The sequence below is a fragment of the Euphorbia lathyris genome, chromosome 4, assembly GCF_963576675.1.
Source record: "Euphorbia lathyris chromosome 4, ddEupLath1.1, whole genome shotgun sequence".
Taxonomy (NCBI): Eukaryota; Viridiplantae; Streptophyta; class Magnoliopsida; order Malpighiales; family Euphorbiaceae; genus Euphorbia; species Euphorbia lathyris.
Window position 1 is genome coordinate 60,221,060 of NC_088913.1, and position 22,402 is coordinate 60,243,461.

A 22,402-nucleotide genomic window follows, 5' to 3' on the forward strand; every position below is an offset into this window, starting at 1 on the left:
AACCTAATATCAATTTCCTTGTTCTAGCTCGACTCATAGGATGCGACGTTAGACAGGCCGGATGGGTAACTGTGCCTGTAAACAGGTCTAAATTTTCTTCATAATCCTAAGAACTTCTTGCAGGACTATCTGCATGTTTCCAATGGTTGTCAATAGATTCCTGCACCATATAAACCAGTTGAATATAGTGCTCAAGAACACAGGAGAAGGAGGATAAGAATTCTGTTAGTTCAAGAACACAAACTCAATGCGTTTTACATGTTACAACTAACATCTATTAGCCTATCACATTCATCTATACTTCCACCTAAGCATTTCAATTTTGGACGCACTGAAGAACAGGAAGAGTACGAAATTAACATTAAAAGAGGAGCTCCGCAAATTCAACAATATATTACTATTAGATAATATTAGCAAGATTGCATTAATATTTATTTATTGGATTATACGACACTCCTTTCTCACTTTTATATTCATGAAACACTATATAAACCATACTAACAAAATTCATTAACAGATCTAAGATGGACTTAATTCTTCACATTGGTGTCCTCATCATCACTCTTTCCATCTCATACCTCATTTACAAACACAAACTCAATGCCCGAGGAACAACTAATCTGCCACCTGGCAACACCGGTTGGCCACTAATCGGCGAAAGTATAGAGTTCTTAAGCACCGGACGAAAGGGTGAACCGGAGAAGTTCATATTCGATAGAATGAAAATGTTCTCCAGTAAAGTTTTTAAGACCTCGTTATTTTTGGAGCCAGCAGCAGTCTTCTGTGGGGCTGCTGGGAATAAGTTCTTGTTCTCCAACGAAAATAAGTTAGTCACTGCTTGGTGGCCAAGCTCTGTCGACAAAATCTTCCCTTCTTCTACACAAACTTCCTCCCAGGAGGAATCCATACGAATGCGAAACCTTCTACCGCGGTTTCTGAAACCAGAAGCACTTCAAAGGTACATTCATATCATGGATTCTATTGCCAAGACTCATTTTGCATTGGACTGGGACAACAAACAGGATGTCATTGTTTTCCCTCTGGCGAAAATGTATACATTTTCGTTGGCTTGTCGGCTGTTTCTAAGCATGGAAGACAGCCAACAAGTCCAAGAGTTCGCGAAGCCTTTCGATGCTTTGGCTGCAGGGATTATATCAATACCTATTGATCTTCCAGGAACGCCTCTTCACCGTGGGATCAAAGCAGCAAATATGGTGAGAAAGGTGCTGATTAAGATTATCAAACAAAGGAAGATTGATCTTGCAGAGAATAAAGCATCAGCAACACAAGATATACTATCTCATATGTTAACAACAGCAGATGAGGCTGGAGAGTACATGAATGAACTCGATATAGCTGATAAGATTTTCGGGTTGTTGATTGGAGGCCATGACACAGCCAGTGCTGCTGTAACTTTTGTGGTGAAGTATCTTGCGGAGCTGCCTCAAGTGTACGACAAGGTGTTTGCTGAACAAATGGAGATAACAGAAGCGAAAGCAGAGGGAGAGCTACTGAATTGGGAAGACATAAGAAAGATGAAATATTCATGGAATGTAGCATGTGAAGTGATGAGGCTTGCTCCTCCCCTACAAGGTGCCTTTCGAGAAGCCATGACTGACTTCGAGTATGGTGGTTTCACCATTCCTAAGGGATGGAAGCTGTACTGGAGTACACATTCCACCCATAGAAATCCGGAATGTTTTAAAGAGCCAGAGAAATTTGATCCGTCGAGATTCGAAGGAAGTGGACCTGCACCTTACACATTCCTTCCGTTCGGAGGAGGGCCAAGGATGTGCCCTGGGAAAGAATATGCAAGGCTGGAGATTCTGGTATTCATGCATAACTTGGTGAAGAAGTTCAAATGGGAGAAACTGCTTCCTCAAGAGAACATCATAGTTGATCCCCTCCCCATTCCGGCCAACGGACTTCCCATCCGTCTCCATCCTCATCATATCAATTCCATTTAATCCTTTTAAATTCCAGTTTTCATGCATTTTCAGTTCATCCATTACTTTGATTAATTGGTATTTCATCTTACTCATTCTCTCCTTTTTACTTGTACTATGTTATATATACCTCATTTTCTCTTCATATGCAAATTTAAATTATTGCCACTGGATAGAAGAACGAACACCTTTCTTTTTCCAATTTAGTTATATATCGTCACTGTTGTTTTTCTTGATTACGAATTAAATCTACTGAGTTTGACATCGTCGACATTCAGCATAAAAGACAATTTTGTCCATCAATAATCTGCACTGAATATAGAAATATCATCTGTGATATCAAGGCATTTCATAACAAAAAGAATGTACACTCACTCTATCAGCCCACTTAATACCAAATTGTGAGATCAATGTGGAATTTTGTGAAACTTATATGAAAATTGCTCAACTGATACACGAGGTTCTGTTATATTTAGAAAATGGAAACGAAACATGAAAATTGCAATGACATAATCTTTCTTGCTAATAGATAAACAAAATTTCCAACTGCAAACTCTTCATAACTACACATTTTGGTCTCCAAAATTTTATACTAGAAAAATGATCCTCACTAGAAAGATGTCTCTCTCTCTATCTGTTGCTCATAAAGTTAAACAGAAGAAACCATTTCAAGCTCCAAGAAAGCAGAAACTAAGAGCACATCAGTGAGTGCAGACAACTTGTAAAAACAATCCCATTGCTAGCTAATATGTCGCAAAATCATTATACGTTTGCCCAAGATTGAGGAGCTTCTCACTTGTGTAAGGAAAGGTCAATATGTAGATAAGCTACACAAGCTATGAAAAAGAAGAAAAATGTAGATACCAACATCAATGGCTCTGCTAGCGTGAAGATTGGGTTGAATGTGTAATACACCTGCAAAACTCTTAACGTATTAATACATTGAAATGCCATACATTAAAAAAAAGGATCTTAGAGTTGAAGAGCATAAACAAGGAATCTTACAGTTGCAGAGCATATCAGAGAATTTTTGAAATCAAAGTCGGCTAGCCTAGTTAGACAAGCATGATTAACCCACAAAAATACAAATCGACCAAAGAAACACATTGATAGGAGAGAAAAAAAAAAATACATTCTATTCCAAATTATCAGATAGACAACTTACACCATTTATTACATGGTTGCCTGAAGATTACTGAATGCGCTGGATTTTGTAATTGACATTTCTTATTTTGATTATAATTAAGTGAACCAATTCTGTTTCAGCCATACCTAAATATTAATAAGGACAAAATGAGCCAACTTTGGTGTATAGCCATTTAATTTTGTGTATACGGCAACATTTAAAGTTTAAGCCCCATAAGCATTATCCCTAACTCTTTCAGTAAGTATGAAATTGCGTGACTTAGAGCACTCCTAGTCATGCTAAATAATTTGTGCTTCTAAATGAAGAAAACAATATTCTTGAATCAACAATGCAGCACGTTACCTGTAACTATAAGCCACAAATAGCCATAAGAAACAGCACCAAAGGATGATTACTCCTATGATCTACTGCAACACCAGGAACTTCTTCCTCTTGATTCTGGCTCTTCTCCAGGGACAACAATCACTGTTCCCTTTAGAAGGGCAGCATTCCCTCCATCATGTTCTTCATTTGGAATAAGGCTCTTCTTGCTAACAATTCGATAAACCTCCGTCAGGATAGAAATGAAAGCTGATTCAACATTAGTAGACTCAAGGGCTGATGTCTCCATAAAAAAGAGATTTTCCTTTTGGGCAAATTCTTTAGCATCCTCCACAGGCACAGCTCGAAGGGTCCCCAAGTCAGACTTGTTGCCTATAAGCATGACGACAATGTTATTATCAGCATGGTCTCGCAGTTCCTCTAACCACTTGGTTATATGATCAAATGATTGGCACTTGGATATATCATAGACCAGCATGGCCCCTACTGCACCTCGGTAGTATGCACTTGTTACTGCACGATACCTGATATAGCCACCATGCATAACAATCAATCTTATATCAGGACTTAATTATAGGAACAGATCAACTGCCATCTAAATAGCATATTCAAAGCTTATAAGATAAATTCAGGGATACAAGTATAGATATGTGACAGATTAACAAATCATGGAGATTTCAATCATATAAAAGTCATAAGGTAATATTTTCTTGTCTACCATCCATGCCTATCCAATGTATGTATGAAGCAACAGAAATTTCTGACATAATTCAACCTGATCAAAAATCATTTGCAACTAATCAAAACATCACTATTTTCTTCCATGCCAAATATGTACAAAACCCTGTTGTCCATTTCACTTTCATTTAACATCTTCAATCTTGAGGTCGTGCTAGTTCACAAGTCAAAGGACTCTTCATAGTTCTATATAGTAACACATATCGCCACTTGAATTAGCATAATTTGAGAATGAATTTACGATTTTTTTTTTAACATTTTCAGGTTCTTCTATGTTGTTGTTAGTAGAAACTCAACTGTTATTCCCACCCATTCAGCATAAATAGCTTACATAATATATTTCCATGAGAATGTCTCTTCCTATCCCAACATTTGGCTTGGAACTGTAATGGTTGCATCACCAATAAACCAGAAAATATAATACAAACAAGCTGAATAAACATAAATACTTTTTCTTGTCTTCACTTCAATCATCACTACCCTACACCACAATATTCTGGTGAACCACACAACTCATAAGCCACCATAGATTCACTTGGTAATTTCATCATAACATCTGGATTAGTGATATCAAGAACATGAGTTTTAAGATACTAATAAACATTGTAATATAATCAATTCAACAAAAAAAAGGAACCAAACACTTCTCTATAAACAAATCATATACTGACAATCCTTTCCCATTGTCAATTTCCTCGTAGCATTAAATCTGATCAATTCTCATTAAAGAAGAGGCATGTTTCAAGAGAACAGTTGAAGCACATACTGGATGGCAATGCAGTTTTGGTGTTTAAGCCACCAACCAAATCAATAAAATTCTTCTGTCATGCTTCACATTGTATATTATCTAATTTACCTGCCTGGAGAGAAAACAAAAAGTTCTTAAGCCAGGTGAGATATCCACCATCTAAACATTCAGGGGTGCATGTTCATGTGTATATGGTTGTGTTTATGAAGAGGAAGTCTTGCATGGATGTTTCACAAATACAAACACTAAGGGACAGATTACGTATATGATCCATGGCATAACAAGAGTTTATACTGCAATGCAGATAAAGAGTTGTATTATGCACATAAGAATTCTTGCATTGGCAACCAAGCGCGAAACAAAATAAATAAAAGTATATGCCCGTGGATGCTTTCTTCCAATCATCATGGAAAACTTATGAGAAGGCTTCAGATTACAACTGTGGGTGCCAAAAGAGGCCATCAATTACTAGCTTAATTATGTTGGAAATAAGAACAATGTAAATACCCTGAATTTGAGTTAGAACTCGACCGAGATTATCAATAATATGAGCTGCAATTTTTGCTAAACGATTTAGGATATTAAACCGATACCCCAACATAGACAATTTCGGATCTCAATAACCAGATCAAAATTCAATTCCAATTTTACCTTAATCAAAAGCAAATAAACTTATGAAAACTTAATATCCAATGAATAAAACAAGTTAACTTTTGCCTTGAATTAATCAAATTATTGGCAGGAACTCTAAAAGAGAGGAAGAGTACCGTTCTTGACCGGCAGTGTCCCAAATCTGAGCCTTAACTGTTTTTTGATCAATAATAAGACTTTTAGTCTGGAACTCGACACCGATCGTAGCTTTAGAATCTATATTGAATTCATTTCTTGAGAATCGAGCCAATAGCTGAGATTTCCCCACCGCGGAGTCACCGATGAGTACGACTTTGAAGACGTAGTCGATCTTCTGATTGAAACTCCCTTGAAATTTCGACATTTCAGGCTAAAATTTACAGTTTCATGTGAAGTGTGAAGAAAATAATAAAGTAATATGGATTTACATATGTTTACAGCAGGAAGAGTAAAGTGAAGCAAGTCTGTAGGAAGATCAAAGGCAAGCAGTAGGTGAATACCAATATTTGATCGGGAAGATGTCCGAGTTTAGAAAATGAAAAGAACAAGGCCAAAAAAGAAAATGGTTCTTTTTCATACGGAGGAAAAGGGAACGGAAACGGAAAGAAAAGAAGAAGATGAAAGATACCAACGACTTCTGCTAACGTGAGCCATCTTAAACGGTTTTATTATACTTGTCTCCTTATACTTGAAACACATATTATCAAAAATTCTCTTGTTGGGATTGTTTAGTACAAAGTACTCATCATTTAAGTATTGGGTAAATAATTTATAGGATTAATTATAAAACAATATATGGTTTGTGTGATATAAAGAACTTTTATAGATTTTTTCGTTGCAAAATGAGAAATGCGTTTCTGCACCGATAGAAAATCGAAGAATTTGGCTTCACTTCATATGTTTTGATGACGTGATGAAGGGTATAATCATCTAAAAAGTATGTGACCACAAATATAAGCCCATAACGCTACAAATCGTGAATTATTACAATTTTTCTAATATTTTTTAGGTTCTATGGATTTCATAGGAAGCGAGATCATGTAGATCTCTTTTGCCATCCTTGATCCCCTTCATGACCGCTGTGTCCTTCTTTGTGAGGATTTACCATGCCAAGTGATATATAAATAGGGCACCTACAGATTCAAACAGTATGGTAGTACTATGTCTACTACTAAGAATTCAGTGTTGGTCAGCCACTTCACACGGATATCTACAACTTCAATCTCCAGTCTAATATTGCCAAAGAGAGGGATTGTGTGACCACTAATTCCCACGAATGGTGCTGCAGTGGAGACTAGCCTTTCCGGCTCAATTTGGAGTGCCTCGTATGTCTTTCTAGTTATGATATTGACATAATTTTTAGTGTTTATGAATACACGCCGAACAATGAACTTTTCTATCAAGACCTCAATGGGCAAAGTGTTCATGCGCCTGCTTCAGAGTATTCTACAAGCTTCTACATAAAAACTCTGAATTGAATTCTTAAAGTCTCTTCATATCTCCATATTCTCTTTTCCTTTTCACTAATCAATCCTTTGAGGCCCTCCGACAATCACGTTGATCACCTCTTGAGGAGCATGACCCGAAGCCTGCGAGGTCTTTTGCTCTGAGGTCGATGTTTTTAGTGACTTCTTCAAGAAACGGTCGAGCATGCCTCTTTCCTTCATATCGTCCAGTTTAATTGCTAGCTGCTTATAGTCATCTATACCATGGCCCTTACTTTTGTGGAACTCGCAATATGTTCAATTGTTTCCACGATCCAAACGTTTGAGCTTCAGAGGGTACGAAATGTGTTGGTTATTTTTCTCGACCTAGTATATGGCCTCCTTTTAGGAGCATTGAGTGATGCAAAGTCGCACTCCAATCGCTCTTGTGGTCTTTTACAACTCCTATCTCTATCCCCGTGAAGTTGTTGCTTTTAGTGCTTGTTCAGGCCCTACTTATCATTCATAGTGGGTTAAACCAGTGTCTATGGCACTTGACAAAGTCCTTGACTCAGCACATAAGATCTAGAAAAGTTTTGGTCCATTTGGTGGTTAGCTCATTGGATATATCTTTGCTTCGATAGTTCGATGTCATAACATACACTACCGTATCAATATTGAGATGTTGGATGACTGTAGCTTTCTAGAATCTTTTGACCCATTCTCGAAGGCTTTCATTAGGCTCCTAGACCAAGTAGTTGAGTTATTGAATCATTTTTCTCTCTGAGATAGAGGTGATGAAGTGATATCGAACTCATTTTCCATTTGATTGAACCTTAAGATGGAAGTTGTTTGTACCAGTAAGCAGCCATATCCTTCAGGGTCATTGGTGTTGGGTTTTATAGATTGGAAAACAAGATAGAAAAACTTTTTAAACACCCAAATGATCCCAAAGATGTATGCTTCAAATAATAAGTAAGAAAAGTCATACTGTTCTTTGTAGGCTTGAGTACAGATTCCAATATCGAGTCTGACGAGATCATGAGCTGAAATGTCAAAAGTATCTGTTTCTAAGGCATAGCTTCAGAAGGAAGTCGAAAGTTGAGCTTGACTTATCATGGACTGAACCATATCCAATAGGGTCTGGTTCCTCCTCCTAGACACATCATTCTATTGGTGTGTCCCCAGTGGGGTGAGTTGTGAGATTATCCCACCCTCTCTAAGATACGAGTCAAACTCCTGGCTCAAATATTCGCCTCCCTGATCTGATCGGATAACTTTTATACTTTTTCTAAGTTGTTTTTCCACATTGCTTTTGAATTTCTTGAGAATTTCTCAAAAGTTTCGAATTTGCGTTTCATCAGATAGACATAGCCATATCTGCTAAAATCATCCGTGAAGTTGAGAAAATGGCTATAACCACCTCTGGATGGAATACTCAACGAGTCACATACATCTATGTGTATTAACATCAATAACTCATTTATTCTTTCAACTGATTTGTTGAAAGTGCTCTTTGTTGAAAGTGCTCTTTGTCAATAAGGTTCACATGTGCTCTTTGTTTGGGGTGCATGTTAAGTCAAACCACTAAATCGATGTTCTCGCATCCAATACTCTTAACCCTAGCCTCACTAAGATAACCCGAATGTACCCAGCTTTGGCGTGGCCCTTGTTCAGATGATCGATGCCTTGACAAGATTCGTTTATGGAAATCATTTAGGAACTTACTATTTTGGGATTACTTTTAATTTGCTTGATTAAGCAACTTATATGGCCCATGGATTAAGCGTACAATAGATGAAACAATGGATGCATATAATATAGAATAATAAATAATACGATGTTGGGTTTTCCTAGTACAACCTATTGTAAAAATTATAAACTTTTACAAAAGGAAAAACTTTATGCATATAGTTTTCATATCCAATCTTTGATCTCTGAATAGGCTTGGGCCGTTGAAAAGTGTTACCTCATCTTCTTGAATTACAATAGAAAACTAATCTTTAAAAGATAAAGTACAAAAATACAAAACGATGCGTATGTCGTATTTATAAACTTTACAGCCCAATGCAAAATTAGATACAAAAAGCCCAACATTATCATGGAATTATAAGCTAAAACACACATCAATTATATAACTTAAAAAACGTGCAGTTTTACCAATTAAAAATAAATCATGGCCAATTAAGGTTTGAAATTGCACTTTAAATTTTCTATTTCTAACAGATCAACTATTGATCTGTTATCCAGTGAGATAATCAAAATGTGTCACTAGAATTTCTTATGCCTTAAGATCGTTCCTAGTTCAATTTCCTTGAAAAACATTTACAACATTTTAAAACATTTGAAAAACAAAAGGTCAATTACCAGTTTCAAATATTCGTTAATCTAATTAACGAATGTAACTCAAAATCCTAACCATTAGGAATTTTAATATATTATGCTCGACACGTGTATCAGGGCTTGGATTTCAAATTTTGTGTATGTAGTAACGACCCTGCCCATTTACCCATGTTCGAGAAAATAGACTCGGCCCATTTCTCCTAAAAGGGCCCCAACATTGCCTATATGTTCGCTTGATGGGCTGCACATTAGCCATAAGGAAGTCCGCTAGGAAGGCTCGACATTTCGCTCGATGGACTGTCCTTGAGTCTCGGGCAATCCGCCTAAAACAGTTTAGTTTCTATGTCTGGTGGGAGTCTAATTGGTAATACATTATCGGTATTACATGTAGAATTAGAGATTCACTAAGTGTGGACTGTGGATATTAAGTGACTTTGGTTGTATCTCATTCTATTTCGGCAATCTAATTTCTTAAAAATGAATAAGAACTGTCAAACTGGTTGGGTGTTATTATTGGAGATATTTTCGAGTTGGCACGTGCCTTTGTTTCAATTGAGTTCGTACTCGAGAGACGCCAAACGAATTCTATCGCACATAATTTAGCTGCTTGAGCTAGTACTCTCATATGGAAATCCTTATTGAAGATTTCTCATCTCGTGTTTCTTCTTATATTCAGAATAACATTGTCTCGTTTGCTTTTTAAAACAAGTTTCTGTTTATAAAAAAATATTATGCATTTTCACCAATCAATGAAATAGGATTGAAATTAGAAAATGAACGAAAGGTTTATTATATTTTTTTTCTTTAGAATAATTGAATAATATCGAAGAATAAAACTTTATAATATATATATATATATATATATATATATGTATGTATATAAGGATAAAATTATCCAATTTATTGTTTTATATTTTCTCGTGTTATAGTTATTAAACAAATTGCTGATATTTAGCACTTAATTTTCAAAATAAACCAACTAGTTTGATAATTTAACACTTTCAGCATTTATAATATTCAGTACTTGAAAATTAGTGTGCTTTGTATTTGTGATATTATGATATGTTGGGATATTGTTAGTGTTTTAATGTCCATTTCTTGTGATATTATGTACATTTACTCTTTTAATATATTTATTGCTGAAAATCAGGTGAATTTTCAGTACAATTCAATGTTATTATTTTGCAATCAAAGGTATCATTATATCATAATTTTTTTACCATTATTTTGAGCAAAATAATACAAAATGAAATTAAAAAAAAAATAACATTGGAATTGGTTCTTAATAAAAAAAAACGACCCCAAAGATCAATTTTTCCAATTTTAAAATGATCTTTTGGGTCTATCACTTATAAAAGACTGGCCCCAAAGAGATTATCATGTTCAGTTCTTAATAGAAGATCGTCCTAAAGAAAACATTGGGATCGATCCTTTGTAAAAGATTGACTATAAAAACTAGTTTTGCATTTAAAGTTCAATTTTAAATCGATTTTTGAGGTAGGTCATTTAAAAGGATCGACCTCAAAGACCATGAATTGGGTTCATTCCTTAGTAAAAGACCGACGAGGTTAGTCCTTTGCAAAAGACTAACGCCAAAGACCAGTTTTTCCTCTTATATTCAATTTTAAAATGGTATTTTGGGATCGGCCATTTATTAAGGACCGACCCCAACGACCATACCATTAGCGTCAGTTCAAAGACTAACACCAAGCTTTGGTGTCAGTTCAAGGACCAATGTAAATAGTAAAAAAAATCGATGTCAAAGACCAGTTTTGCACTAGTGAGAAGAAGAAGAAGAAGAAGAAGAAGAAGAAGAATGAAATTTAGAAGAAGAGTGAAATTTAGAATTCAATAACGGTGTACCTTCTCTGTGTAGTCATATGATTAAGAGTGAAATTTAGAATTCAATAATGGTGTACCTTCTCTGTGTAGTCATATGATTCTATTTATAAGATATATATGAGTAGTTTACGGACTACCCTTAATTTATATGCCCTAGTTGGTGTTAGGGATACGTGCAAGAACATATCTATAGTCGGAGCAATGGAGACACTTGTCCATACTGAGATCCGTTAATATTTAGAAAACTAGGTAAAAAAATCAGAAATTTGAGAATGTCCTCATCTGCATTGTTGCAAGTTGAAGAAGATAAAGATTTCTTTATTTTTTCTCTAATAAATATATCTGGTTGTAAAAAGTTATTTTCTTGATTTGATTTGATTTGAGACAAATCAGAGAAAGCCATTATATTCTCTACAATACTATCACAAAACTAGCTACTTCTCTATATAAATTATATATATAGAGAGAAAGATTAATAATTTATTTGAATGTTTAATGTATCTTATAATCTTTTCTCAATATATTGAGTTTGTGTCTATTGCTAACTCAAAATTGATCAAATAGATTAAGAATAAAATTAATGAGCAACTGATTCAACAAAATTCATGCACAGTTCGAGTCATCAAAGAAATGTAGGAAACAAAATTCTCCAAACCTAATTAAGCACTTTGAGCTCAAAATTAGTAAGAAAAATCAGTTGAAATAATGTATCTATGTTATTCATTTTTTTGTAATTTTTTTTTATTTTGCACTACATCTATAATTTGAGGCGTAAGGATGAATGTATCTTGTAGCAAGCCCACCAAGATTTGGTTATTTCTAACCGCTAGTCGTGTGTTACAGTGACTACAACCTTATGAGCTGGTGTGCTTCTTTCATTGGTCCATATAGCAAAATGGTTCCCACTTCCTCGAGTGCTAATCTATTGGTTCACGTGTTTGGTATGTTAAAAGGTCTGTTATCAAATTATATATTACCAAGTGTAAAGTTGAGTGATTTTTATATTGGGTTTTGAAATTTAGTGGTCGATAACTTACTTATGACTAGGGAGGTCATGGGTTCGAACCACATCCGGATCTGGTGGAGATTTTTCTTTCTTCTTTAATGTAAGCGCATTGTGCGAAATTTTTTTAAAAAAAAAAGGTAAAGTTCAATAGCAATGATATAATTTACTCTCGTAAAATATATATGATTATAGACATTTTTAGACCATAAGGTGATAAATAACCCGAGCATCAAATTTTGCACCTAGCTTTTGCTACTGATGCATTGACAGGGACTAATATTGGTGACTAGTTATGGTTTAGTCCCTAAATCCAATTTCTAGTTCATACTTTTCTTGTCACGATAGTATTACCACATATATCCTAATGATTTTGATACTAAAAATTATTAGTTTTTCACACAAGTAACAATGAACAATGTCCAAAAAGAACATATTTTATATAGTTAGACTCCAAAAATAAACAATTTGATAAATTAGAGAGAGAGAAAGCGCTATAAACATTATGTTCAGAGAAATAACCGGAGAGATTAATAAAATAAAATAAAAGTCAACAATGTAATTTTTTTTATTTGCCACCCAAAATTGTAGGAACACAAAACAGAAACCCCAAAATTTTCTGAAAAAAAAAGTAGTGATAATAAGAAGAGGTTGAGGAAGAGAAAACACAAAGGGATACAAGAACAAAAATTTAGAAATTAAGTTTTTGTCAACTTAATTGTCTCTGATTCCCCTGCAAGGGAATCAGAGTTGGTATCATCTTAAATTAATTATTGTATAATTAATATATACAGACACGTTAAAATTATTCTATTGAGAGATAGAAATGATGAATTAAAATTTGCTAAGTATAGGTGAATTGGTGAATGGGTGAGATTGAAGATACTGGAAAAATGGAAGGATGGTTGTATGCTATTAGGAATAACAGATTGGGTTTACAATTTTCATGGAAGAGGTACTTTATTCTTGAAGAAAATTACCTCAAATTCTACAAAACCACACCCATTTCTGGAAAGGTATTTTTTTCTCCTTTTTCTTGCATTTTTTCTTTACAATTTTTTCCTATTTTTATTGAATTTTGTTTAAAGAAAAACATACATACAATATGGAGATATGTACCTAATCAGAGGCAGAGATGAAGGAGCTTGGGGACCAGGCCCTCTTGTTCCCTAGAACCGCCACTGCCATGGGTGGGTGGTTCTGGCTCTCACTGTCTCAGTAGTTTCATCATGGTATGAAAGTTGCGGTTGATGCCAATAAAAAAATTGGGATAAGATACAAAAATTTTCTTAATATTTTGAAGATACGTAAATAATACATTTAATAGAATAAATGATAAAATTTTATCAGATTAATTTTGGATCTAGACAATGATAAAAGTCAATTTGTAATTCTTTAGAGTGTAAATATTAACCAAGCCAAATTCAAATTTCCTTTGCCACTGATCATTGTAACCATGCCGTTTTGGTATGTAATGTGAAAAAAAAAACACACCTCGTTTATTTGTTGAGAGTATAATCAATATCTCTTAGATGAAAATGAAGAAGTAAACAGGGATAAAATTAGTGGCTAAGCCAAAACCAAAAGCCCGAGAGTGCCACTATATATATATAATATATTTATTTTTATTTTCCATGTTACAAAATTTTAATGATAAGTTATTTTTAATTAATTATGCTTGAAATGATTAATTGGATTTTGAATGATTAAATGAGTATTAGATCTATTATATTATTTTTTAGATGAGACTACTAAGTAAGTGGTTCATATGGTTAAAGTACTATATCAGTTGAACCATCCCATGAGAGATTGAATGTTGAAAATTTGTGACTAAAATATTTAATGAAGGGTTTTATCGCTCAAAAAACACCTATCCGACTCGAATCTAGATTAGTACGAGCTCTAGAGCTATGTCAGACCAAAAAAAATCTAGATAAGGGTAAATCGATTACAAATACAACGATAACAACAAAACTTTAGTCCCAAAATGATTCGGGATGGGCTAAATTCATTACAAATACTTCAATTTTTTTTTTTTTAACAAGATACCCAATCTTATTAATTGAAAACAAGGCGACTAAAAGAAATCGCAATCCTTGATCTAATGTCCCAAAATGGAACTCATCCAGACCTCATCACCTACTCCTTTCTCCTCAAGTCCTGCATCCGCTCAATTAACTTCCAGTTGGTCAAGCTCGTCCATGGTTACTTCAATCAGTCTGGAATCAAGCTCGAATCTGTCCTTCTCAACTCTAATTATTATCATCTACTCAAAATGTGGTGAAATTGCAAGGTATGGGAGATAAGAGGGATTTGGTCTCTTGGAGTGCCTTGATCTCTTGTTATAACAATAATGCCATGGAATTTCAGGTTTTATCCTAATTAGTACTGCTATTCTGCCGTTATGCGTGCTTGTTCGAACCCGATGAATGTTTCAATTGGGGAAATTTGATTTCGTGCATGTTTATATATAGGCTATTAAAGAATGTATCAAATTAATGGCGAAATTTTCATTTCATGCATGTTTCCATATCTTGTTGATTTTATGATTCTTAAAGCTAAAATGTGATTTCTATTTTCATTAACTTCAACCTGAATGAAGATATTGATATTTTAGTCATTTACAGAAAAGTGAAGACTTAATTCATGATATTTGACCAAAAGAGGTGACTGCATATTCATTTTTTCAGGAGCCAGATAAATGTGTAGCAATAGACCATGGAATTCGTATTACGGATAATGGAAGAACAAGCATCAATAGGAAAGTATGTTTTCTGAGTTTTCATGTTTTCTTTCTCTATATCAAAAGATGGATGAACTTTGCTAGTCCTGAGTTAAGAAGATGGGATATTTCCTTTTGCATTCAATTGTTTGAAATTACTTGCAGGTTTTCTACGTTTTTACACTTTACAATACATTGAATCACAATGATCAACTTAAGGTATGGTACATTAATTTTGATAACCTATATATTTCATTTTATTAAATGTGATTAAATTTGTTGATAGATAAGGTTGAAATTATGATTTTATATATAGTTAGGCGCCCGGAGTTCAGAAGATGCTGCAAGTTGGATTGATTCTTTGCAGAACGCTGCACTAAAGGTATCTAACTATGGAATTTTTTAGAGTACATCGAGTGCACTAGGTTAATATATTCATGTCACTTTACACTTCAAGCATAGTGATTTTTTCCTGTCATAATTTATTCTTTAATGTTTCTAGGAGCGTACAAATCCATCTCATGACTTCGTGACTATTTCTAAAAGAAATGGACCACCTTTAAGGTATGGCATTTAATTATATACGTAAAATCATGTTTTAATTTGTACTCTGTTAGAGATAACAAATATTGTTCCTGGATTTTACCCATTAGCTTGAACTTTTAATACTACGAGCATGATAAAATTATTAGAAAATCTGACTATAATTGTGAACTCATGATGATGAGTCAATATTTTGTTCGTATGCTTGACATTCATTTTATGACTCTTTCTTGTCAATGTCAACTATATTTGTTTAGAATTAGCTACAGTTTTGCAAACCTTAATCTTATGTGATATTGTTTCAGCCGATTAAGTGGTTCAAAGACAGTGGGGTGTAAAAAACCAGTAGATTACTACTCAACCTTACACAGTGAGGCTATGACATCTGATGTAATTGCACCCTCTTCATGGAAAATTTTTGGTTGTCAAAATGGTATGGGATATTCTGACTTGTTTATCTTATCTTTTAATTCTTTGATTGTTAATTAAAAGCATAACGCTTTATTGAAACTATATATAATATCTTAATTACAGGGCTACGTCTTTTTAAAGAGGCAAAAGATTGGGATTCTCATGGAGAGGTTAGTTACATTTCCCTTTTCATTGTTGAAGCTAATAATGATTTTCGTTATTTGAAATTTTGTGTTATTTTTTCAGCATTGGGATAATCATCCTGCAATAATGGCAGTTGGTGTTGTTGATGGGACTCCAGAAACCATTTTTAAAGTTATCATGTCCCTAGGTCCATTAAGATCAGAGTAAGATTCCTAGAATATCCATCTTTTCTTTCATGTATTTATATTGGAACTTCAATTATTATCATGAAACAAGTTATATAGATTTTAAACACTGCAAGCAAAGAAAAAGAAGAAGTCAAACCCTCACTTTTATGAAATGGTTTTTAAATTTATTTTCAATTCCCAATGGGAATAAAGGTGAAAAATGTGCCACATGTTGGTATAGAAGAGTAATTTTATCGATCATGTACCAATAATTTGATGCCATGTAGTTGCACGTTATATCTCAACCAATGAAATATTAACACTGTATATATGATGTGGCATCAAATTATTGGTCTGACGTGCACTGGGCCTATAGTATAATTTCTCTCTACGGTAAACGTTATTGTCGTGTGACCAAGAGGTCACAGGTTCGAGTCTTAGGAGCGGCCTCTTGCCAAATAAATTGGCAGGGGAAGGCTTGCCCCCAGTACACCCTTGTGGTGGGACCCCTCCCCGGACCCTCACTCAGCGGGGACGCGTAGTGCGACCGGGCCGCCCCTTTTAAGGGCGAGCCTTGGCGCAACGGTAAACGTTGTTGTCGTGTGACCAAGAGGTCACGGGTTCGAGTCTTAGGAGCGGCCTCTTGCCAAATAAATTGGTAGGGGAAGGCTTGCCCCCGGTACACCCTTGTGGTGGGACCCCTCCCCGGACCCTCGCTCAGCGGGGATGCGTAGTGTACCGGGCCGCCCTTTTTTTTTTTTAAGGGTACAAAAATTACAAATAATCAAGACAGATTAAGCCTTTCATCAACGGCTTAATTGGTTGACCAAACGTTTAATTGGCTCTATGTTAGTAACATTAGGTCCTGATAAATTTAATTTGGAGTGATATCAATTGCAGATGGGACTTCTGTTTTCACAAGGGTAGCTTGGTTGAGCATCTTGATGGTCATACAGATATAATTCACTTGCAGTTGTACAGCAATTGGTTTCCCAGGCCAGTCTAATATTTCATAACAAATCAAAACATTCATTTCTACTACATTAATTAATTAAATGATGTTGTCAACAATTCATAATCATTTGCAGGTGGATGAGACCCAGAGATTTGTTGCTGCGCCGGTATTGGAGAAGAGAGGATGATGGCACTTATGGTATATATTTACTATTGTTCGAAATTTATACTTTAAAATCAATTTGCACACTCCCTTTAATTCATTAATATTTGTGATCTTATTGTTTCTCAGTAATCCTATTCCATTCAGTGATTCACAAGAAGTGTCCGTCACAGAAAGGCTATGTTCGAGCCTGCCTTAAAAGTAATGTATGCTTTGCATCTGCAAATTCAATTATATATATACACAGTTATTTTCCAAGGTTTAATTCTTGTCATGCACGTTAAACATTTTTCATAGACATGTTACCTTCTATTAAGGGATAAGAGCCAATTGTTTCCCTAAAACAGAACAGAATAATGTTTTTCTATGGTAAAAACTTGAAATTGAAACTGAATGTTGCCCTTTTCCTAGGGATTTTATCAACAAAAAAAATTTCACTTGTTACCAATCGATTTTGATTGGTTGGTAATTTTCGCCGGAATCTACTTGGAAAATAGTAAAGTTAGCTAGAATTTTAGGTAGAGAGACAAATCTGTGCCTTATGAGTTTCCATTAACATGAAGTACAAAATATTTGCAGGTGGAGGGTTTGTGATTTCTCCAATGAACCAAGAAAAGTCATGTGTAAAGCACATGATTGCTATTGATTGGAAGTCCTGCAAATTGCAGATGAGCCCATCAAGCCAGAGATCCATAACCATTTCCATGCTTGAAAGAGTTGCAGGTTTCCCTTTTTTTTAATCAAGAGTTGCAAAAGCTTGATATTTATACATTTACAGGCACAAGTCATATTTTTGCATTTATATTTGTCTAATTTTTTTTTAATAAGTCCATGTATGTACTTTGTTTTGGGTTTAGTTAGCTTCTATACTTCTAATTTTCGGATAATCTAACTCTATACTTTCAAGGTTCCTCATAAAATTCACACTTGATTTTGTTATTTAACAATTGCAGCAATTAGAGAAATGTTCCAAGCCAAAGCAACAAATTATTCTGACTTCAATCCAGGACAGCATCGAGATAATATCATGTTGCCCAATATTCAACATATAGATAGGAATATGGAAGGTGAAGGCCCAAAAACTATTAATGACGGCTTTAGCTCAATGGAAGATGAGGCAGAAAAACCCAAAAGAAGTTTTACTAGCTTGGCAAATGCTACTGAAGAGTTTTTTGATGTCCCTAACGCCAATGATATGATTGATTTTGATCCTTTGGAGACTGAATGGTCTCCTGAAGTTACCTCAGGAACCTACACACCGGTATACATATTAACTAATCTTGCTTTCACGCTTTTGCATTCAAACATGGGATATGATCCAGTTTTGTCCCTGAGATTTTTTTATCGGATAAGGTCAAAGATCATTTCATATGTTTATTGAGGGAGATCAAATATGACCCTAACGCTAAAACAATGCAATGTTAGACAGCTAATGTTTCCCAATTAGTGCAAGTTTGTGGCTAACTAATAGTAAAGAAGATCTGGTAGTGATTTACTAACGGGATGTTTCTTCCTTTTCGTTAATGAGATCCAAAATTGTACCATGTGTGGAGCATTGGGTCTAACATTGCATTGTTTTTCATATGAGGGTCATATCTAATCTCATCCAATAATCATAAAGTCATTTTTTACCCTATCTTTTAAAAGGGTGCAACTTTAATCCCATTATAGAAACTTTAACTCAATTTTGCACTTTCTTTAAGGATTTCGGCCACAAATTTGTTGATAACTATCATTAGATTTAGATTGGTTGATAGTAAAATTAGTTGTTTTCTTACATTCTTAATCTTGAGTCATGCAGAGTATGGTCCCGCCCAGGTTATCTGCTGCAGGATTTGTTCGGAAGTTGCATGACCTTGCAGGTTAATTAGTTCTATTTTTGAATTCATAACATTTTTTCTCCACAGATAATTGATTGATTTATGGATTGAATTTCATCATTCATTAGTTAAGTTACAAATGTAAGATATAATTTGAAAATTGTGTGTGCAGTTCATAAGAAGGGGAGTGGTGTGGAGTTTCAAGAGTTGAGTAAAGGGTCAGATAACATAGCATTGTCTTATGGAGCTACTCTTCAAAGAGATCCAAGTCACACTTCACCATGCACTTGGTCTTCTGCCGGTCCTTCATCCTTTTTGATTCGCGGACAAAATTATTTGAATGATAATGAAAAGGTATTGATCTAATTCCATATATATTGAAAAATGGGGAAAAATACATCTATGGCCTCTGATCTACAACACTACTAACTTTAGGGCCACTAAACTTCATTTCTTGACATAAAAATCCTTCAACTTTACATTATTAAAATGAAGTTCAAAGGCTCAAGTCAAAACTAGTGCATGTACAGGGAGCCAAATATTATATTCAATTTATTTTGTTGAAGTTGTTGATAATTTTGTTACAGATAAAGGCAAAAAGTACATTGTTGCAACTGGTAGGAGCAGATTGGTTGAAATCTAACCAACGCGAAGATGATCTTGGCAGTCGTCCTGGTAGCATTGTCCAGGTTGGTTTTATTTCCTAATTATATTAATTGAGATTCCTTGTAAGACAATTAGCAAGTATAACCTGTATATAGAATTTAATTAGGTAAAAAGCATCTTTATGTTCTGATCTTTTTGAGTTTTCTTAATTAAGCCTCTGATCATTCTATCTGACCGATTAAACTCTATCAATTATAGTTTTACACATTAAGCCCCTCGGTTTTCATGAAAATTTCTTGTGAATATAAAACTCGGTTAAAAGAATATTACCAATGTATCTCAAAAAAAATTATTGTTCCAAAACAGCTTTTTATATGTTTTATGTGCCTATAAAAAACCTATAAAAACCTTGTTTGGAAATATAAAATACAATTTAAGATGGTGATAAAAAGAGTAACACTCTTTTACTAATTTTGTTATTCACAATTAACTTTTTTCTTGCAAGGAGGGGTTTAATGTGTGTGATTATAATTGATGAATGACTTAATATGTTAAAATGAAATATCAGAAACTTATTTAACAAAATAAAAATATAAAGATGAGGGACCCAAATATGCATTTTTCCGTAGAACGTAAGAGGAATGCATAATGGAACGAAAATGTTATGAAATTGTGCAGAAACATGCTGCACAAGGCGGATCAGAATTCTTCTTTGTGGTAAACATGCAGGTGAGTTGTAATTTTTAAGTGAGTTGTTAATTATGATGATCATAAAAAATGTAATACTTGATGATGAATAATCAGGTTCCTGGTCCAACCACATATACATTGGCATTGTATTACATGCTAAAAAGTCCTCTAGAAGAAACACCATTGCTGTATAACTTTGTTAACAATGATAACACCTATAGGAATTCCAGATTTAAGCTCATACCTTACATATCCAAGGTACTATTATCAACTTTCAAAACAAATCTTAATTTCTGCAAACATGGTTACATAAATTGTTTATGTTTTTCCAACATTTAGGGATCTTGGATAGTCAAGCAGAGTGTTGGAAAGAAAGCATGCTTAGTTGGCAAAGCACTCGAAGTTAACTATTTTCGCGGAAATAACTATCTTGAGGTAAGAAGTAAGGTTCAAGAATAACTTTTAGGGTAAAGTTCAAATAAAACCCCTGTGGTTTCACTAATTTTCAGATAAAGGACTGTGGTTTACTTTTTGTCAAAACGAGGACTGAGGTTTTCAACTTTAGCAAAATAATGACTTTTTCGATTGATACTATTAAAATCACCCTTAACAACTTCAAAAATGACATATTTTAAGAGCTACTAATATTCTAAGCAACTTTAATTCTTCAACTTTTTTATTTCGAGATTATTTAGATGATGTTTGGTAAAGAGAGAGAAAGTTAATGTTTAGAGAGATAAACTTCAAAAAAAGATGATTTTCTAAAATCGAAAATGTAGTTCCATAGAAAATATGACATTGAACAACTTTAATTCTTGAAAATTTTCATTTTCAGGTCGTTAAAGATAGTTTTAATAGCATTATTAAAAGTGCGAAACCTCAGTCCTCGTTTTGACAAAAAGTAAACCACAGTCCTTTATCTGAAAATTAGTGAAACCACAGGGGTTTTATTTGAACTTTCCCCTAACTTTTATATATCATCTGACATACCCTCATACACAAACGACTCTTAGACTTGAAGCGTGTACTAACACAACAGATCCTCTTGACCTTATGTTGTAATTCAAACATATATTAGAGTACCTGTAGATTACATTATCGTTCAGAAAACACGTTATTAATTGTTTAAATACTTTCAGCTCGGAATTGATATTGGATCGTCCACGGTGGCAAGAGGGGTGGTTAACCTTGTTCTTGGATATTTGAACAATTTGGTCATAGAAATGGCATTCTTGATACAGGTATAAATATCAATTCTTGTTGCTGATAAAAATCTTTAGGCAAAATGCATCCTGGGCTGTTGATCATTCTGATTTTCGTCACATTAATTAATAGAAGAAAGTCAACTATGAACATAAAACTCAGTTAACAAAGCATTATTAACGGTTTGAAACCGTTCAATCCATGAAAATCGGAATGATCAACATTTTTTGGCAAATGTTTGAGTTAATGAAAAATAATAACTTTGGTAGGGTGAAAATGAGGAGGAGTTGCCAGAATTTCTTCTTGGAACATGTAGACTGAATTATTTGGATGCATCAAAAGCAACTCGAGTATAAGCATATGGATAGGGCAAAAGAAGAAGATGTGTTATTTAAAAAAGCTGATCATCATTTATATTGAATCAATTAAAATCTCATCATTCTGTTCAACTATCAACTATATATTCATGTTTCCCTTTTTTTGTTTGCTGCTCAATTAGGCTTCTTCTCTTTCACCAAGGGAAACAAAATACTTTCTATTGTTTGGTTTTGACGTGTATATAATATATACGAGTTTTGTCTTCATTTCTAATGTTGGACATGTTTTTCCTCTTTTTTTTTTTTTCTTATTTCTTGTTGCTTTCAAGTTCTAAAAGTTTGATAAATAACGAAAAAGAAAAGTTTTTTTATTGAAATACGGACCTAGCTCAACGGACATCCTAACCAGGTTGGCACCCTCGAAAAGGCATAGATCCAAGATATATAAATGAAGAGAAGAAAAAAAATATGAATCCAGTACAAAGAATCTTTAAGAAAATCTAAACATATCCCTACCAAG

At 34.2% G+C, this 22,402-nt stretch overlaps 3 protein-coding genes across 6 annotated transcripts; 2 read left to right on the forward strand and 1 right to left on the reverse strand.

Annotated features, from left to right (window-relative positions):
- Nucleotides 1-429: 429 nt before the first annotated feature.
- Nucleotides 430-2,114, forward strand: LOC136225878 (beta-amyrin 28-monooxygenase-like). Its single transcript, XM_066014017.1, has one exon. It carries the CDS (start codon nt 525-527, stop codon nt 1,965-1,967), a length of 1,443 nt encoding a protein of 480 aa, XP_065870089.1. The 5' UTR covers nt 430-524; the 3' UTR covers nt 1,968-2,114.
- A 159-nt stretch (nt 2,115-2,273) lies between these two features.
- On the reverse strand, nt 2,274-6,170 carry LOC136225881 (ras-related protein RABA4c). 2 transcript variants are annotated; one of them, XM_066014021.1, is made up of 3 exons: nt 5,668-6,168; nt 3,436-3,938; nt 2,274-2,861 (listed from the first exon to the last, which is right to left on the reverse strand). In XM_066014021.1, exons 1-2 carry the CDS (start codon nt 5,892-5,894, stop codon nt 3,491-3,493), a joined length of 675 nt encoding a protein of 224 aa, XP_065870093.1. In that variant the 5' UTR covers nt 5,895-6,168; the 3' UTR covers nt 2,274-2,861; nt 3,436-3,490. The 2 variants fall into 2 exon arrangements, with proteins under 2 accessions (XP_065870093.1, XP_065870094.1); XM_066014022.1 differs by lacking the exon at nt 2,274-2,861 and adding an exon at nt 2,878-3,218 and having other exon boundaries at nt 5,668-6,170.
- An 8,060-nt stretch (nt 6,171-14,230) lies between these two features.
- LOC136225882 (protein ENHANCED DISEASE RESISTANCE 2-like) lies at nt 14,231-22,149 on the forward strand. Of its 3 annotated transcripts, none has more exons than XM_066014023.1 (21): nt 14,231-14,512; nt 14,833-14,907; nt 15,030-15,083; nt 15,181-15,246; nt 15,367-15,428; nt 15,713-15,840; nt 15,942-15,988; nt 16,065-16,165; nt 17,030-17,125; nt 17,218-17,282; nt 17,376-17,447; nt 17,826-17,969; nt 18,200-18,507; nt 19,048-19,108; nt 19,239-19,420; nt 19,654-19,755; nt 20,351-20,401; nt 20,477-20,620; nt 20,702-20,797; nt 21,502-21,603; nt 21,835-22,149. In XM_066014023.1, exons 1-21 carry the CDS (start codon nt 14,438-14,440, stop codon nt 21,919-21,921), a joined length of 2,118 nt encoding a protein of 705 aa, XP_065870095.1. In that variant the 5' UTR covers nt 14,231-14,437; the 3' UTR covers nt 21,922-22,149. The 3 variants fall into 3 exon arrangements, with proteins under 3 accessions (XP_065870095.1, XP_065870097.1, XP_065870096.1); XM_066014025.1 differs by having other exon boundaries at nt 14,231-14,435; nt 15,185-15,246; XM_066014024.1 differs by lacking the exon at nt 20,477-20,620.
- The last annotated feature ends 253 nt before the right edge of the window (nt 22,150-22,402 follow it).

Coding starts and splice junctions, on each gene's coding strand:
- LOC136225878 (XM_066014017.1), top strand. CDS start 525: ATGGACTTAATTCTTCACATTGGTGTCCTCATCATCACTCTTTCCATC.
- LOC136225881 (XM_066014021.1), bottom strand. CDS start 5,894: ATGTCGAAATTTCAAGGGAGTTTCAATCAGAAGATCGACTACGTCTTC. Junction 3,939..5,667: donor GACACTGCCGGTCAAGAACG/GTACTCTTCCTC, acceptor TGGCTATATCAG/GTATCGTGCAGTAACAAGTG.
- LOC136225882 (XM_066014023.1), top strand. CDS start 14,438: ATGGGAGATAAGAGGGATTTGGTCTCTTGGAGTGCCTTGATCTCTTGT. Junction 14,513..14,832: donor ATAATGCCATGGAATTTCAG/GTTTTATCCTAA, acceptor TCATTTTTTCAG/GAGCCAGATAAATGTGTAGC. Junction 15,841..15,941: donor AATTTTTGGTTGTCAAAATG/GTATGGGATATT, acceptor TCTTAATTACAG/GGCTACGTCTTTTTAAAGAG.